General features: G+C 42.7%; 1 protein-coding gene across 2 annotated transcripts; it reads right to left on the minus strand.

The window, feature by feature from the left end:
* Positions 1–1,984: 1,984 nt before the first annotated feature.
* On the minus strand, positions 1,985–16,359 carry LOC143793962 (uncharacterized). 2 transcript variants are annotated; one of them, XM_077280882.1, is made up of 3 exons: positions 16,191–16,359; positions 14,113–14,340; positions 1,985–2,421 (listed from the first exon to the last, which is right to left on the minus strand). In XM_077280882.1, the coding sequence occupies exons 2-3, from the start codon at positions 14,158–14,160 to the stop codon at positions 2,101–2,103; spliced, it is 369 nt and encodes a 122-aa protein (XP_077136997.1). In that variant the 5' UTR covers positions 14,161–14,340; positions 16,191–16,359; the 3' UTR covers positions 1,985–2,100. The 2 variants fall into 2 exon arrangements, with proteins under 2 accessions (XP_077136997.1, XP_077136998.1); XM_077280883.1 differs by lacking the exon at positions 16,191–16,359 and adding an exon at positions 15,925–16,117.
* Positions 16,360–17,178: the final 819 nt, after the last annotated feature.

The following is a 17,178-nucleotide window of genomic DNA, read 5'->3' on the forward strand; positions in this document are numbered from 1 at the left end:
CGTGACCGCTCCTGGCACATAGTGCCGGATGTCAGCTGCGATATGCAGCTGACACCCGGCCGCGATCGGCCGCGCTCCCCCCGTGAGCGCCGCCGATCGCGCTGGACGTACTATCCCGTCGGCGGTCATACGGGCCCACCCCACCTCGACGGGATAGTACGTCCGATGTCAGGAAGGGGTTAAAGCAGCGTTGGTACCCACTGACCGAATACCACAGGTGGCGTCACGAACAAAAACTTTATTCAAATACCCCTTTTACATGGGCCCGGGTCGCCACAGTGATATCCCCCTGTGAACACCGGCCCCGGTACTCATCTGGAAAAGCCTTGCCTAGATGTATACTGTAGGATAGGTGCATGGACAAAGTGGGCACTTAGCCTAAGCGATGTACTTGCTATATACAGTAACCCCGCTCATTGCTTTGTGCAAGTTCCTGAATACTGGAGTACATTCATTTTAATGATAAATAAAACTCAATAGTCATTTACTAAGCACACCCACCTATCTTATATTGAAGAACTGGATAGATGATCAATGATTAGACCCCTCCCTCTACAAGCAGATTGATCCCACTGTGTTGGGGCCCTAAGCAAGTGGGGGGCACTCGCCATCAGAGATACCAGTGCGCTATGGGCCCCGTACTTTAAACTGTTTGCAATACTTGCCTGGCTGGCCGCAGGTTCTTTCTCTTTCACGTTTTGTGACTCAGTGATGTCTCAGGGCAGAGGGTGCGATGACATCACTACAGCGCTACCTCTGCCTGAGCAGTGCAGAGAGGTACTTGTCACTGAAGAGACAGGACTTGCAGCCAGCGAGGAAAAGTGAGTATTTTATTATTATTTTTTAATGTATGGAGCCTTATATGGGGTCCATTCTGTATGGAGCATTATATGGTGCCCATGTTGTTTAGAGAGTTATTTGGGGATCATTCTGTATGGAGCATTATATGGGGATCATTCTGTGAGGAGCATTACATGGGACCCATACTGTATAGAGCACTATATGGGGCCATTCTTTATGGAGCATTATATGGGCCCATTCTGTATGGAGCATTATATGTGGCCCATTCTGTATGGCATATTATTTTATGGGTACTGAGTACTGACTATATGGATATATATATATATATATATATATATATATATATATATATATAGGGCCCATTCTGTATGGAGCAACATATGGGGACCATTATACTGTATGTAGCATTATATGGGGCCCATTATGTATGGAGCATTATATGGGGCACTTTATGTATGGAGCATTACATGGGGTCCATTATTATGTATGGATCATTATATGGGGCCCATTATTATGTATAGAGCATTATATGGGGCCCATTATTCTGTCTGGAGCATTATATGGTGCTCATTATGGGTGGAACATTGTATGGGGCCCATTATTATGTATAGAGCATTATATGGGGTCCATTATTCTGTATGGAGCATTATATGGGGCACATTATTCTGTATAAAGCATATGGGGCACATTATTCTGTATAGAGCATTGTATGGGGCCCATTCTGCATGGAGCATTATATGGGGCCCATAATGTATGGAGATATATATGAGGCCCATTCTGTATGGAGCATTATATGGGGACATGTAATATGGAGGTCATTATTCTGATTCTGTATGGAGCATTATATAGGGCCCATTATACTGTATGAAGCATTATATGAGGTCCATTGTTCTGTATGATGCATTATATGGAGTCCTTTATTCTGATTCTGAATGGAGCAATTTATGGGGCTAATTATACAGTATGGAGCAATACTGGGAAGAGAGCACTGTCAATCAGAAGTAGGGGAAGGGCCGCAGTATGCAAATGAGGAGGCATAACGGTGCACCAAACTCTTGGCCATGCCACGGGTTGTTAAAGGGGCTAAATCCCCTACAGCACTGTATAGCCCATTTAAAGTACATTTTTGGGGTGACGGAGTCCGCTTACCTGTAAATAAAATAGTTCATTTATTTTTTCATACATTGAAATGGCACCTATAGAGTGGGTTGTTACACATACCCCAAGGTTAATTGATTTTCTGATTTTTTTTAAGGATACACAAGAAATAGAACTTGATTACAGACAAAATGTGGCTATTTATTTTTTCTTATGTCTCTGTTTTTCTGCTTGTTTCTGCCTATATTTGCCAGCCTGTTTCTGTCTTTGTTTCTCTGCTTGTCTCTGTCTTTCTCTTTGTCTTCTTCTCTCTTTTTCCCTCTCCATACTTTTCTCTCTTTCTTTATGCCTTTCATTTTCCCGTTTTTTTTCCCGCTCCCTTATTTTTTGTCGTTCCTTTTCGCGATCTCGATTGTTCTGAGCTCTGTATGCTGCACCTGCAACGGCGGCAGTCAGGATCACATCTCCTTCCACCTTCTTGACCACTTCTTCCTTTGGCTCTTGCTCAGAACTTTCCCTGTACTAGTAAGAAAACATTAAACAATTAGTGTTGGAAAATATAAGTATAGTAGTCGTCAAAAAAGTTTGACACAAATTTTCGTTTTCACAAAGTGTTCTGATTCAGTGTTTTTAGGGCTTTTGGTTGGATGTTTCTATGGTTACTGAAGTACAATTATAAGAATTTCATACGTTTATGCACTGTTATTGACAAATTTATCATCCTTATGCAAAGGCTTAATATTTAATGCGTTGACCCTTATTTTTCAAGACTTTTGTCTTTTGCCCTGGCAGCTAGATATCAGCTTCTGGGCTAAATCCTGGTTAATAACAACCAATTCTTGTCTAATCAGTGCTTGAAATTTATTAGGATCTAAGAAGCATAGTTTCTCCTTGCGGAGAGTGACATGTTAAGCATGTTGAGATGAGGAGACTTAAAGCCACAATGCTCCTCTGGGAAATATGCAAATTGTCTCTTCAGAGAGGAAGAGGACTAGAACTCTAGTGCCACCTATTGTTGGAAGTAGCAACAGCTTTAAGTCTCCTCATCTTAACATGTCACTCTCCGCAAGGAGAAACGATACTTCTTGGATCCCGGTCACACGCCTCTCTCTCAGCCAAACCAGATCTCCAATGATAAGGGGCAGTAACCTGAAACAGTGTCTGCAAATTGAGATTCTGGTTTGGCTTTTATCCTAAGTCATGTGACAAGGCTCATTAAAGGGTCGACATTGACTGTTAGGATTGCTACTTCCAATAGGTGGCACTAGAGTTCTAGTCCTCTTCCTCTCTGAAGAGACAATTTGAAATTTATCAGAAATTCTGTATTTTTGTTTGTCCTCCTGTAAGGGGTGTATTGAGGGCAAGCTTATGCCCTGTATGCCTTTGCACACTCACCTAATAAAGCGGGTACGTTTCACATGCTAAGTGATGTGTTGTGTGATATTGTTTTATTGTGTACTAACATGTGAAACAGCATGCTTATGTATAGGTACTGAGTAAGATATATATATATATATATATTTATGGGTTAGGGATAGGGTAAGGTTAAGTATTAATAAGGGGTCATTTAGGAGTTTGAACACTGGGGGCACTGTAGAGTAGGAGATTAGATTGAGTTAAGTTCAGAACTGGTTTCAGCCAGAGTAGTGACAGTTGAGAAAGGGGGCTAGCCAGGTTTTGGCGGGAAGGGTGTCTCCCTGAGGTAATCAGTTCGAAGAGTTGAGCAGAGCTGTCAAGTTGTGAGAGGAACGAGTCTGTGAGGAGAAGCTTAAGAGTCCAGGCCCTATGGGTGGTATGAGACACGAGGTGGAAAGGATCAGAGCCATATGAGAGAGAGAGAGCTGCTGGGCTTAATGCTAAATCCCGGAACGTCCAACACCTACGGTCTGACAAGGATTGGCAGTGGCATTCTTTAGTTTTGCCCAGAATGGGGAAAGTGGGCGGGGAGCATCAGGAAGAAGCTAGCATGGCTACTCAGAAAGCTGCAGTACCGGAGGAACGAGAAATGGCAGGAAGGATCAGGAACAGTTCAGGGAAAGGAATGTCCTTGAAGTATGAAGATTACGGTGCCGTGTCTGTGATAAAACTGGACAAGCTCAGTAAAGTGGTTTTATTAAAAATGAACTTGGACTCGGACCTTCATTGTGTGGTGCTGAAGAACTCTGGAATGCAGCAATCTGAGGAAAACTCAATTTCACAAGTGAGTGACTGGCAATGCACCAGGTACGGACTGGGGCTGAAATTCAGACCTGGCATTTGAAATCACACAGGCCCATGTTGTCCCTGTCCCCATGAACCAGATGGGATATATTACTAATATTACCCTGGATGTAGGAAAGGACGATTTTCTACAAGACCAATATTTCTAATGATACCCGTGGCCTGCTGGGGTGACGGAGTCAGCAACTTTGTGCTCCATCACAACTCTTGACAGTATGGGTATCTTGAGAACATCGATTCTGTTAACAATGTAGCAGACAAGGCAGCCCATGACCAGACAGGCCCTTCTAACATTTGTCAGAAATGCCAGATGGCCAGTCTGGCCCTGCAATGCACACACATTACTCAGACTGGACATGATGTTTATGTAGCGGAGTGCCAGGGTGAGGAAATACAGAAGCCCCTCGGTATGACTGCCACCCTGGCCCATTACATTCTCGCTTTTTGAGGATTGACATATGAATGGCAGTAATTTTAGGCAAAAAAAAGAAAAAAAACACACACAAGTGGTAGAAGGATGTTTTACTATTGGCATGACAGAACTCATAGTAGTGCTCACCTTTTCTTCTCTGGATAATCATTCTTCCTGATTTTCCAAACAGTGTGAAGGAAACTTAGAGAAAGTAATTTTCATTCTGAATCCCTATCTATTTAATGCCATAATCTAAAATATTTGATACTTTAATGAAAAAATCCCTATCCTTCCTTAACTACACTATACAACTGCTTTTCTTTTTTGAAGACACTTCATTTGAGAATTCCAGTGCAAGCTGGGATACTCAAACAAAGTGTCATCGGAGGTCACGGTCAAAGCCTCTGCTCTCCCTTAAAATTAATCATCATCAGGGACCTTCATTTCAGGGACTGGGCTAGTCCCTGCATGATGTGCACTGTGGGATGTGCACAAAGACAGTGAACTCTCTCTGGATCAGCAGTAATGAGCTGGCAACAAAGCAGAGCGCACTGTCAATGCACCTTATAAGATGAATACCCGGCGTCCAGAGACCAGGGCTGACCTGTGCAAGTGTCATCTTTGAAATCTTATGGACTGCTTATAATTGTACCTCAGCAACCATAAAAACATCCAACTAAGATATAATAACAATGAAGCATCAAACGTTGTGAAAACCAAAATTTGCGTCAGTGAAAAACTTTGGAGACAGCTGTAAGAACTAAATTCAATGTATATTTCACCTTTCAATATTTAGTTTAAGATATAGAGTAGATAATTTAGGAAGTTATTAGTAGAAAAAAAAAACATATACAATGATCTGCACCAGAAATAATATACAATAGTATTGATCCACCACAATATTGACAAACAACAGCATGTCTAAGTTATTACAAAGGGAACACAGAGTTGTCAGATTAACAAATTTTAAAGATCCGTGCCATTCGTTTTATCCCATGTAGCTAAAAAGGGATTGTACCAAAATTGGAAGTTATCCGATATCCATAATATGCAAGTTTTCCTTATCAAGAGGATTATTATTATTATTATTATTATTATTATTAATAATATGTATTTTTAAAGTGAGTCTAGCAGTAGCTTTTGCTACCTCATCTGAGAGCAGCATGATGTAGGAAAAGAGACACTGATTCCAATGATGTATCACTTAGCTTATTGGGGGCAACAGTTCTGACACAAGAATGTAGCAGACCTGGGAAAACTAACCCCACCCACACTAGGCTCCTTATGCACATGGTCTATTGACAGTAAGCTGCTTATCCCAGGAGGAGGAGGAATAGGACTAGCAGTCACGAGCATCTCAGACTTGGCAATGATAATATCCTAGTGGTAAAACCTTCAGTGTAAGTAAACAGCACACAGTTTAATAAACGGCACAGTGTTGAATGTTTTAGCCCCTACCTCATGCTGTTATCAGATTACATAGCCAAAGCCTACTGACAGATTTCCTTTAAAGCACCCTTAATTTTAGGATGCTTTAAATGTAAAAAGGGGTTACATACATATTAAATGCACATAACATAGATCAAGAATACTATCTGTTAATTTTGGTGGTAATTTGGGTTAGCACCATTTCAGTGGAATGGTGGGAACCGAAGCCAGATTGTAGGTTGTTGAAGAGTTTGTTGAATGACAGATGGGAGAAAAATTCAATGTGGAAATGCTGTTCAAGGAGTTTGGAGTCGAATGGAGTGACATGGAGCGATAGCTGGACATAAAGGTTGGATCAAATGATGGCTTCTTCAGGGTTGACGCAATTGTTGTGTGTTTGAAAGTGGATGGGAAGATACCAGAGATTGATGATGAGTTGAAGAAATAGGTCAAGACTGGAATCAAGACGGTGAAAAGGTTGTCGAGGAGATGAGATGGGATAGGGTCATGCACACCAGTTGTGAGATGTGATTTGGAGAAGCTGTTTTTCAGTGATGATGAAAAAGAAGGTTATTGGGGAAGATCATTTGTCTGTGATGCAGAGAGGTTTTGGTGGTAGAACATTAAAGCTTTGTCTGATGTGATCGATTTTGTTTTTAAATAAAAGGCAAAGTCAGGAATGAAGGAGTCTGAGGGGGCAACAGTGGATGAGGGAAGGAGTTAAAAGCGTTCAATAACTGTTTGGGGTTATGACACTTGTGAAGTATTATATTCCTGTTTAGCAGAGGTGAGGGCTGACTTGAATGTGAAAATTGCTTATCTGAAGGCGGTGAAGTCATTATGTGAGTGTATTTTCTTCCAGTGCCACTTTGCAACACTGAATGTTTGCTGCAGCTTTTTTGTGAGATTGGCGTTCCAAGGTTTTTTTTATTGATTCGTTGCCTTCTGCTATGCATGGGAGGGACAGCCAGATCAATAACTGATGCATGGTAGAAGAGAGTCAGAAAGTGTATTAATTAGTGATGAGCGAGTGTACTCGTTGCTCGGGTTTTCCTGAGCACGCTTGGGGGTCTCCGAGTATTTTTTATTGCTCGGAGATTTCGTTTTTCTTGCCGCAGCTGTATGATTTACATCTGTTAGCCAGCATAAGTACATGTGGGGGTTGCCTGGTTGCTAGGGAATCCCCACATGTACTTATGCTGGCTAACAGATGTAAATCATTCAGCTGCGCGATGAAAACTAAATCTCCAAGCACTAAAAAATACTATGAGGACACCCGAGCGTGCTCTGGAAATCTCGAGTAACGAGTACACTCGCTCATCACTAGTTTTAATGTCTATGTGTGAGGGGTTTCTATAGCGATGTGGTTATGAAGGGCACATCAATCTTATATTGCATGCCCCCTGACTGCTGTGCCCTGTTTAAGTGGTTAAGGTCTTAGTGTCCCATGGTCTTTCTCGTCTCCTCCTGGTTTTTCACCCAATGGTCTGTTTTCTCCACCCTTGTTCCCCTCTTTATAAATGCAGACCCTGCCTCTTCCTGTCTCTCTGCTCACAGCCATGGGACCCGGAGGTTGTCCTGTCCACCCTCCCTCCCCTTTTTCATCTGTACAGTGTGTTTTAGTTGTTATTGTTGGTTTTGTTTAAGTCACAGCTGCGGTCAATGGTTATACCATGATGCTTTTTCCTGCCCGAAGTCTGACTTACACCAGGAGTTCTGCTGTTGCATAATGATTTGTACCTGTTTAACTGGCCAATCATGCCTTATTTGAGAGTTATGGTACCCATGTGCTAAGCACGTCTTTTTTGGCTGTGACCGACCTCCATGCATTAAAAAAGTTTGGTTAAAAAATTGCGTGTTGTTTTATTTACATGGGACGTTTTGGGTAAAGTATTGTGTACAGTATGCACCCGTTCTGAGGAAGACTGCCATCGAAACACGCGTCAAGGGGTACGCTGGACGGAACTGAACTCTGGGTATTTATATTTATCTGTGGTTTTTACTTTTGCTGCTCTAATTAGTTCCCTTGATCTTTGATATGCATGACACTGTCCTTGATTGCCTTTAGGGGATTATGCACTTTAGGCCATGTGCACACGTTCAGTATTTTTTTGGTTTTTTTTGCGTTTTTTCGCTATAAAAAAGCGAAAAAAAAACGCAAAAAACACGCTTACATATGCCTCCCATTATTTTAAGTGTATTCTGCATTTCTTGTGCAAATGTTGCATTTTTTTCCGCAAAAAAATCACATCGCGGAAAAAAAAGCATCATGTTCATTAAATTTGTGGAATTGCGGAGATTTCGCACACCCAGGAGTGCATTGATCTGCTTACTTTCCGCATGTGGCTGTGCACACCATGCGAGAAGTAAGCAGATCATGTGCGGTTGGTACCCAGGGTGGAGGAGAGGAGACTCTTCTCCACGGACTGGGCACCATATAATTGGTAAAAAAAAAAAAAAGAATTAAAATTAAAAAAATAGTCATATACTCACCTTCGATGGCCCCCGGAGTCTTCCCGCCTCTCATCGGTGCATGCTGCCGCTTCCGTTCCTATAGATGGTGTGTGTGAAGGACCTGCGATGACGTCGCGGTCACATGACCGCGATGACGTCGCGGTCACGTGACCGCGACATCATCGAAGGTCCTGCACACACACACCATCTATAGGAACGGACGCCGCTGAGGAGATCGGCTGTCTGCAGAGGGTGAGTATAACCATTTTTATTATTTTTAACATGATATCTTTTTACTATTGATGCTGCATAAGCAGCATCTATAGTAAAAAGTTGGTCACACTTGTCAAACAGTATGTTTGACAAGTGTGACCAACCTGTCAGTCAGTTTTCCAAGCGATGCTACAGATCGCTTGGAAAACTTTAGCATTCTGCAAGCTAATTTCGCTTGCAAAATGCTAAAAAAAACGCAAAAAAAAGGGAAAAAAACGCAAAAAAGAAAATGCGGATTTCTTGCAGAAAATTTCCGTTTTTCTTCAGGAAATTTCTGCAAGAAATCCTGACGTGTGCACATACCCTTATACTTTATTACACTTTTTTTTCCTGAGGCCAATCAGGGAGAGAGGAACTCCCAGATACGTGTGTGATGTATTAAGTATTTTATATCTGTCTTGAGACTCTTTTGGTTATGAGCACCATGCACTTTACTCTGTATTTACCTATATGCAATATTGAACTGTGCCTCAAGCGGATGATATTAAATTCTTTATCTTGGATATAATACACTTGGTATATTTATACCCAGGATACTGTCATCATATGTCCCGTCCAATGTATGTTTCTTTCCATCCTGTTTTTTCAGTTTGCTCTTATCTCCTTAAAACATTTTAAAATTTGTATTTTCAATAAAGACATTATTGATTCTTTACGCTGTGTTGGGGGACTTTAGTTGCTAGCTTACAAGTTTTGTGAATCTCTGACCAGTCTTCTCCTTGCTTGAGATGAAAGTTTAGAGGGACGGCTGGGTCTTGGTAGATTTGCAGTGGTATGATACTCCTTCCATTTCAATATGATCGCTTGCACAGTGCTCCTTGGGATGTTTAAAGTTTTGGAAATCATATTGTATCCAAATCCGGCTTTAAACTTCTCCACAACAGTATCACGGACCTGCCTGTTGTATTCCTTGGTCTTCATGATGCTTTCTGTACTTCAAACAGAACCCTGAGACTATCACAGAGCAGGTGCATTTATACAGAGACTTGATTACACACGGGTGGATTATATTTATCATCATTAGGCATTTAGGACAACATTGGATCTTTCAGAGATCCACAATGAACTTCTGGAGTGAGTTTGCAGCACTGAAAGTAAAGGGGCCGAATAATATTGCAGGCCCCACTTTTCGGTTTTTGAATTTCCACAAAAATTTAAAATAAGCAATAAATTTCGTTCAACTTCACAATTGTGTTCCACTTGTTGTTTATTCTTCACCAAAAATTTACATTTGGTATCTTTATGTTTGAAGCATGATATGTGGGAAAAGTTTGAAAAGTTCCAGGGGGCTGAATACTTTCGCAAGGCACTGCATATGTGTGTGTATGTTCGTACGGTATATGTGTGTATCTGTGTGTGTGTATATGCGGTATGTGTGTGTATCTGTCTGTGTACAGTGCCTACAAGTAGTATTCAACCCCCTGCAGATTTAGCAGGTTTAATAAGATGCAAATAAGTTAGAGCCTTCAAACTTCAAACAAGAGCAGGATTTATTAACAGATGCATAAATCTTAGAAACCAAAATGTTTTGTTGCTCAGTTAAATTTTTATAAATTTTAAACATAAAAGTGTGGGTCAATTATTATTCAACCCCTAGGTTTAATATTTTGTGGAATAACCTTTGTTTGCAATTACAGCTAATAATCGTCTTTTATAAGACCTGATCAGGCCGGCACAGGTCTCTGGAGTTATCTTGGCCCACTCCTCCATGCAGATGTTCTCCAAGTTATCTAGGTTCTTTGGGTGTCTCATGTGGACTTTAATCTTGAGCTCCTTCCACAAGTTTTCAATTGGGTTAAGGTCAGGAGACTGACTAGGCCACTGCAACACCTTGTTTTTTTGCCTCTTGAACCAGGCCTTGGTTTTCTTGGCTGTGTGCTTTGGGTCGTTGTCTTGTTGGAAGATGAAATGACGACCCATCTTAAGATCCTTGATGGAGGAGCGGAGGTTCTTGGCCAAAATCTCCAGGTAGGCCGTGCTATCCATCTTCCCATGGATGCGGACCAGATGGCCAGGCCCCTTGGCTGAGAAACAGCCCCACAGCATGATGCTCCCACCACCATGCTTGACTGTAGGGATGGTATTCTTGGGGTCGTATGCAGTGCCATCCAGTCTCCAAACGTCACGTGTGTGGTTGGCACCAAAGATCTTGATCTTGGTCTCATCAGACCAGAGAACCTTGAACCAGTCAGTCTCAGAGTCCTCCAAGTGATCATGAGCAAACTGTAGACGAGCCTTGACATGACGCTTTGAAAGTAAAGGTACCTTACGGGCTTGTCTGGAACGGAGACCATTGCGGTGGAGTATGTTACTTATGGTATTGACTGAAACCAATGTCCCCACTGCCATGAGATCTTCCCGGAGCTCCTTCCTTGTTGTCCTTGGGTTAGCCTTGACTCTTCGGACAAGCCTGGCCTCGGCACAGGAGGAAACTTTCAAAGGCTGTCCAGGCCGTGGAAGGCTAACAGTAGTTCCATAAGCCTTCCACTTCCGGATGATGCGCCCAACAGTGGAGACAGGTAGGCCCAACTCCTTGGAAAGGGTTTTGTACCCCTTGCCAGCCTTGTGACCCTCCACGATCTTGTCTCTGATGGCCTTGGAATGCTCCTTTGTCTTTCCCATGTTGACCATGTTTGAGTGCTGTTCACAAGTTTGGGGAGGGTCTTAAATAGTCAGAAAAAGGCTGGAAAAAGAGATAATTAATCCAAACATGTGAAGCTCATTGTTCTTTGTGCCTGAACTACTTCTTAATACTTTAGGGGAGCAAAACATAATTCTGGTGGGTTGAGGGGTTGAATAATAAATGACCCTCTGAAAAGACTTTTCACAATTTAAAAAAAAAATAAACAAAGAAATAACATTCTTTTTTGCTGCAGTGCATTTCACACTTCCAGGCTGATCTACAGTCCAAATGTCACAATGCCAAGTTAATTCCAAATGTGTAAACCTGCTAAATCTGCAGGGGGTTGAATACTACTTGTAGGCACTGTATGTATGGTATATATGTGTGTGTATACTGTATGTACGATATATGTGTGTATCTGAGTGTGTGTATGTACTGTATATGTGTGTTTATGTACGGTATATGTGGGCGTATCTGTGTGTATGTATGGTATATGTATGTGTATCTGTGTGTATGTACGTATGGTATATGTGTGTGTATATGTGTGTATGTATGTACGGTATCTGTGTGTATCTGTTTGTTCATGTATGTACTGTATATGTGTGAATGTATGTACGGTGTGTGTGAACACATTTGTTTTTGGCTCTTTAAAGTGTTAGTCACCAAATGATGAAGTTATCCCTGATATAGAGTATATATACTAGCTATTGAACCCGTTCTACGCATGGATGGCAAGCATTTATATTGGTATATGGTCTCCATCCTGGAATGTACTGCTTCCATCCTGCGCCCTAATCTTTTCATGTGCTGCTACCATCTTGCGCCCCCATCCTGTGCCCTCATCCTGTTTTTGCGCCTCCATCTTGTCATGTGCTACTCTCTTCCTGAGCCCTCATCCTGTCATGTGCTCCCATCCTGCACCCCAATCCTGTCATGTGGTGCTCCCATCCTGTGCTCCCATTCTGTCATGTGGTGCTCCCATCCTGTGCTCCCATTCTGGTATGTGCTTCTCCCATCCTACGCCCCCATCCTGTCATGTACTGCTCCCATCCTGCGCCCCATCCTGTCATGTGCTACTCTCTTCCTGAGCCCTCATCCTGTCATGTGCTCCCATCCTGCACCCCAATCCTATCATGTGGTGCTCCCATCCTGCGCCCTCATCCTGTCATGTGCTACTTTCTTCCTGAGCCCCCATCCTGTCATGTGCTCCCATCATGCGCCCCAATCCTGTCATGTGGTGCTCGCATCCTGCACCCCCATCCTGTCATGTGCTGCTCCCATCCTGCGCCTCCATGCTGTCATGTGCTGCTCTCATCCTGCGCCCCCGTTCTGTCATGTGCTGCTCCCATCCTGCGCCCCGTTCTGTCATGTGCTGCTCCCATCCTGTGCCCCCATTCTGTAATGTGCTGCTCCCATCCTGCACCCCCATTCTGTAATGTGCTGCTCCCATCCTGCGCCCCATACTGTCATGTGCTGCTCTCATCCTGCGCCTCCATTCTGTGATGTGCTGCTCCCATCCTGTGCCCTATTCTGTCATGTGCTGCTCCCATCCATATGCCCCGTACGCTGCTCCATAAAGGTTGATGGCCCCCATAAGATGCTCCATAGTACAGTATAATATTCTCTGTAGGCTGCTGCAATAAAAAAAAATAAAAATGACATACTCACCTATCGTCGCTGAGTGCCGAGTGCCGGGGGCCTGAGCAGGCGGGGACACTGGCGCGCTATGGGGGTCAGGTCCCGGAGTCGCCGCTGGCTCAGGCCCCCGGCACTTGCTATATTCACCTGTCCCCGTTCCACCGCTGGACGCCGCTCCTTCTTCCGGGTCCTCTGGCTGTGACTGTTCAAGCAGAGGGCGACGCACACTAAGCACGTCATCGCACCCTCTGACCTGAACGTCACGTGAAAAGGACGCAGAAGACAGAGCGGCGTGCAGCAGTGGAATGGCGACAGGTGAATATAGCATACTCACCCTCTTGGCACGTCCCGCTGGAAATCGCGGTATGCATTCAGTGCTTACGCATACTGCGATCTCCTGGGCTGTGTCACTCTGTGGGGTCCAGACTGCGCAGGCGTTTGCGCAGTCTATAAAGGGGACGGACAGAGTGATGCTCCCAGCGTTATATTATAGATATATATACAATACACTGTATATAATATACACACAGCATATAGAGCAGTAATGATGAGGGCAATCTGACCTGTTGCTAGTAGCCTGAGGCTTCGGGGGTCCATTGCCAGATTACCCTCATCACAAGCGGCGTTTTGGGCAGGGAAGGGGGCCCAGATAAATTTCTTGCACAGGGGCCTGTCAGTGTCCGCCCTTGGTCTCCAGTTCAAAGTACATTTATTCAGCAACTCAAAAGGTTTCAGATTTGATCGCCATAACTTATATTATGTGAGACATATGGGTCTCTGGCATTCTTTTGTACACATTCACTGGTTATAGTTGCTGTTCACAAATTTGTTGGGAGGACATTATAATCAAATCATTATTAGGTATTTCACCCGTGGGCCTAACAGAATAGCAGAAGGCCGATCCAGTTTTTTATAGGCAGCCTGAAAAACATCATATCACACTTCATACAAGGTAGAGATGTGAGGACATTGGATTTTGCTTTCAGTCACAGGTAAGTATACAATCTCACAAGGCGTTGACTTGCTGCTGCGTGCACTGCTCACATGCCAAGTAATTCTACAAGTATGCTTATGTAAGCGGATTGCTGAATTAATACAACTGTTAATCCTTCTGAAACAATAAGTCATTTGTGAAAGTGAAGACTGTAGAGACAATATCACTCACCTCATCCTCTGAATCAGTCTCTGGACGCAGACAACTGCAACCACTCATCCTCGATGACTTGGACAACTTTCTACCAAGCAAACCTTACATCAGCAGACGTCTTTGCTGTACAGGGGAGTGTAGCACACACCTCATCCACGTTGGAAGGGTGTGGGGAGACTTGTTAATCCTGCTGATGTCAACTTGGCAACTATTGATGAAGACTCCACATAAGATGATGGGCAAGCCCTATGGAAACATGGAGACAGGGACTTTTATAGAGTTTCTCACACCCATTTTCATTCCTGTATTTGTGTTTCTTGTGCAATCTCTACTAGCAATCTCTTGGTGAACTCTATAATTAAGTATATGCACTGCATACACTGATCTGATTTATTTCTGTGGTTTATAACAATTTACACAGATGACATGTTTAAACATTTGCCTCTATTGTCCTTGTCCATGTTATCAGGATATCATTATGATCTACTATGATTTCTTGGCTAAAGCGGTTGGTCCACTATTACATATCTTGGTGGTAGACATTGCCCCACCATGGATCTAACCACTTAAATTCTGTATTTATGAACAGGTGGTATGCAGCAGGTCCTGCCTTTGAGCCTTTTGTACATGTTCTTCACATATCAGAAGGTGATTAAGAGTACCTGTACATTGGTGGAGCATGGTGTGTCCTTTATTTGACAAGTAAACTGCTTTGAAACCATGGCCCTAAATTCTAATGTAAAACTGTATGAAATTTTGCAGAAAAATGTGGCACCTATTGCTGTTATTACACCAGTCCAAACAACTTTTTAAAAAGTTGGCAGAATTTCAAAAGTGTCATAAAAGCAACGTACATTACAACCGAAACGTTCTCCTTTCAATGAAGAAGTACATTTTGAGAACTACATTGGAAAACAGCTGCAAAAACTTAGAGGATGGGTGGCAAGACCATGTAGAGAAAAACTGTTGAGGTCCACTAACCAAAATTGCGGTGGAAAATAGTTTTCTAGGGGAATGACGCTCTGAATAAAGAGGCCAATATAAAGGCAAAATAATGGAATCTGTCACAGAAAAATCTGTAGGTGGGTTTGGTCTTCTCAAAAAGATTCTTCTGGCAAAGTTGGACACTTTAGTTTGCTAATAATGTTGCACACATAATTATAAAAATATTTGAATTACTAAATATATTTAATAAATCCTATTTTACTCGAATCACATCTCAGGCAATTTCAGATGATGAGCCCACTTATATAAGCTAACAGCTTTACAACTCCAGTTTTCAATTCTACCAGAAGAGTTTAAATACTGGTCAGAAAATAAAGTGTAAAAGTAGTCTAAAGGTACCTTCACACTAAACAACTTTCCAACGAGAACGACAACGATCCTTGACGTTGCAGCGTCCTGGATAGCGATCTCGTTGTGTTTGACACGCAGCAGCGATCTGGATCCTGCTGTGATATCGCTGGTCGGAGCTAGAAGTCCAGAACTTTATTTGGTTGTCAGATCGGCAATGTTTTACATGGAGCGAACTGGAGCGAACAACCAGCGAGAACGATAAGTACGTCACTGGATCGCTCCTGCATCGTTCTGCTGTTGCCGGTGTCTGACGTCTCCTAGCGACCTAAACAGCGACGCTGCAGCGATCGGCTCGTTGTCTATATCGCTGCAGCGTCGCTTAATGTGACGGTACCTTTAGCACAATTTATGTCCAGTCTAATCCGTAAGTCCATTCCATGTAGTTGCAAATTCTCAAATTTTCATTAATTGCCCTGTTCAGCAAACAATTCCAACATCATCAGTAAGCATAAGTTTCTAAGAGTCATAGCTTACCTGACTTGGTTAAAATCTCTCCTGACAATGGATGGAAAAACAATTGGTCACGCTATATGAGTAGAGCCAACAAGGTAAAGTACAAGATTGAGCAACTGTAGGACACTGACTATAAGGAAGCTATTGAAGATGAACAAAAGGAGGAGGAGAAAGTGCTCATCATAGCGTTTCAACCTTAATTGAATGAGATTAATAGGTAGAGTATAGTATAGACCAGCATCGCCACTACCAGTGTCTGTCACAAGGTCTACATGTCTTTTACTCACGGCTTAGAAGTTGCAGGTATGATATCCAATATGTAAGTGAAGAGCTCCTGCCCTATATCCTGTGCTCATCATTTCCTCAAATATAACTTCCTTGCATCACAATAATGGGCTTTGTTCCAAGTTTCCAATCATGTCAGGACAGGAGCAGTGTTACATTGTCTATTGCATGGGTGTGTGTAGTGAACTGACAGTATCTTATAAATGAGGCATCATAAGACAGGGCACATTATATAAATGTTTGGGTTTACATAACTCTGCATACATTCAGATTGCTGCTAGACCACTGTCAAGTTCTCTTAAATTGAAGATGTGACACTCCCACGACAATAAATTCCCCCCTCCAGCTACGAAGCTCATTTTGCTTTGTGCTAACAAAAACATTTCTATTTTCTGTATATCAAATAAACCTAAAACATTTAACAATCAATTATTTGTTGTATAAATGATAGGAATCATGAAAAGTCAATGTGCAAAGTGTATGTATCTATGTACCTAATAAAACCAGAACTGTGTGGGAAGCAGTATATGTGAAATGGGCAAGGGGAGTAGTCTGCAAGTGGTTGGCATGATGGAAGAATTTGTGGGCAGAGGTGGCAGTCTGTGTAACAAAGGTGGGCATGGGGTGTAGCTTGTGTAGCAGAAAGGACATCAGCAGAGGTCTGTGCAACTGAGGAGCGATCCTTGAGAGAGGGGTACCATGGGAATAGTCTTTAAAAGGGATATGAGGGACTATAGGAGTAGCCTTTAAAATAAGACATTAGGGCATTAGACGTCTGTGTAACGGAGAGAAGCATAGGGTGCCGTATATGTGAGCACGGTGGGAAACCATGGGCGCAGTCTGTAATGGAGCTGAGGACTAAGATATAAGAAGCACTCTGCGAGAAGGGGTGACATGAGGAGAAGTCTATGATAGATGAGGGACCCTGGATGGCAGTCTTTTTAAGAAGGGGGGAGATCTCTGTCCATTCTAGTCTAATCCCTTTTGCTC

The sequence above is a fragment of the Ranitomeya variabilis genome, chromosome 1 (genome assembly GCF_051348905.1).
Source record: "Ranitomeya variabilis isolate aRanVar5 chromosome 1, aRanVar5.hap1, whole genome shotgun sequence".
Classification (NCBI taxonomy): Eukaryota; Metazoa; Chordata; class Amphibia; order Anura; family Dendrobatidae; genus Ranitomeya; species Ranitomeya variabilis.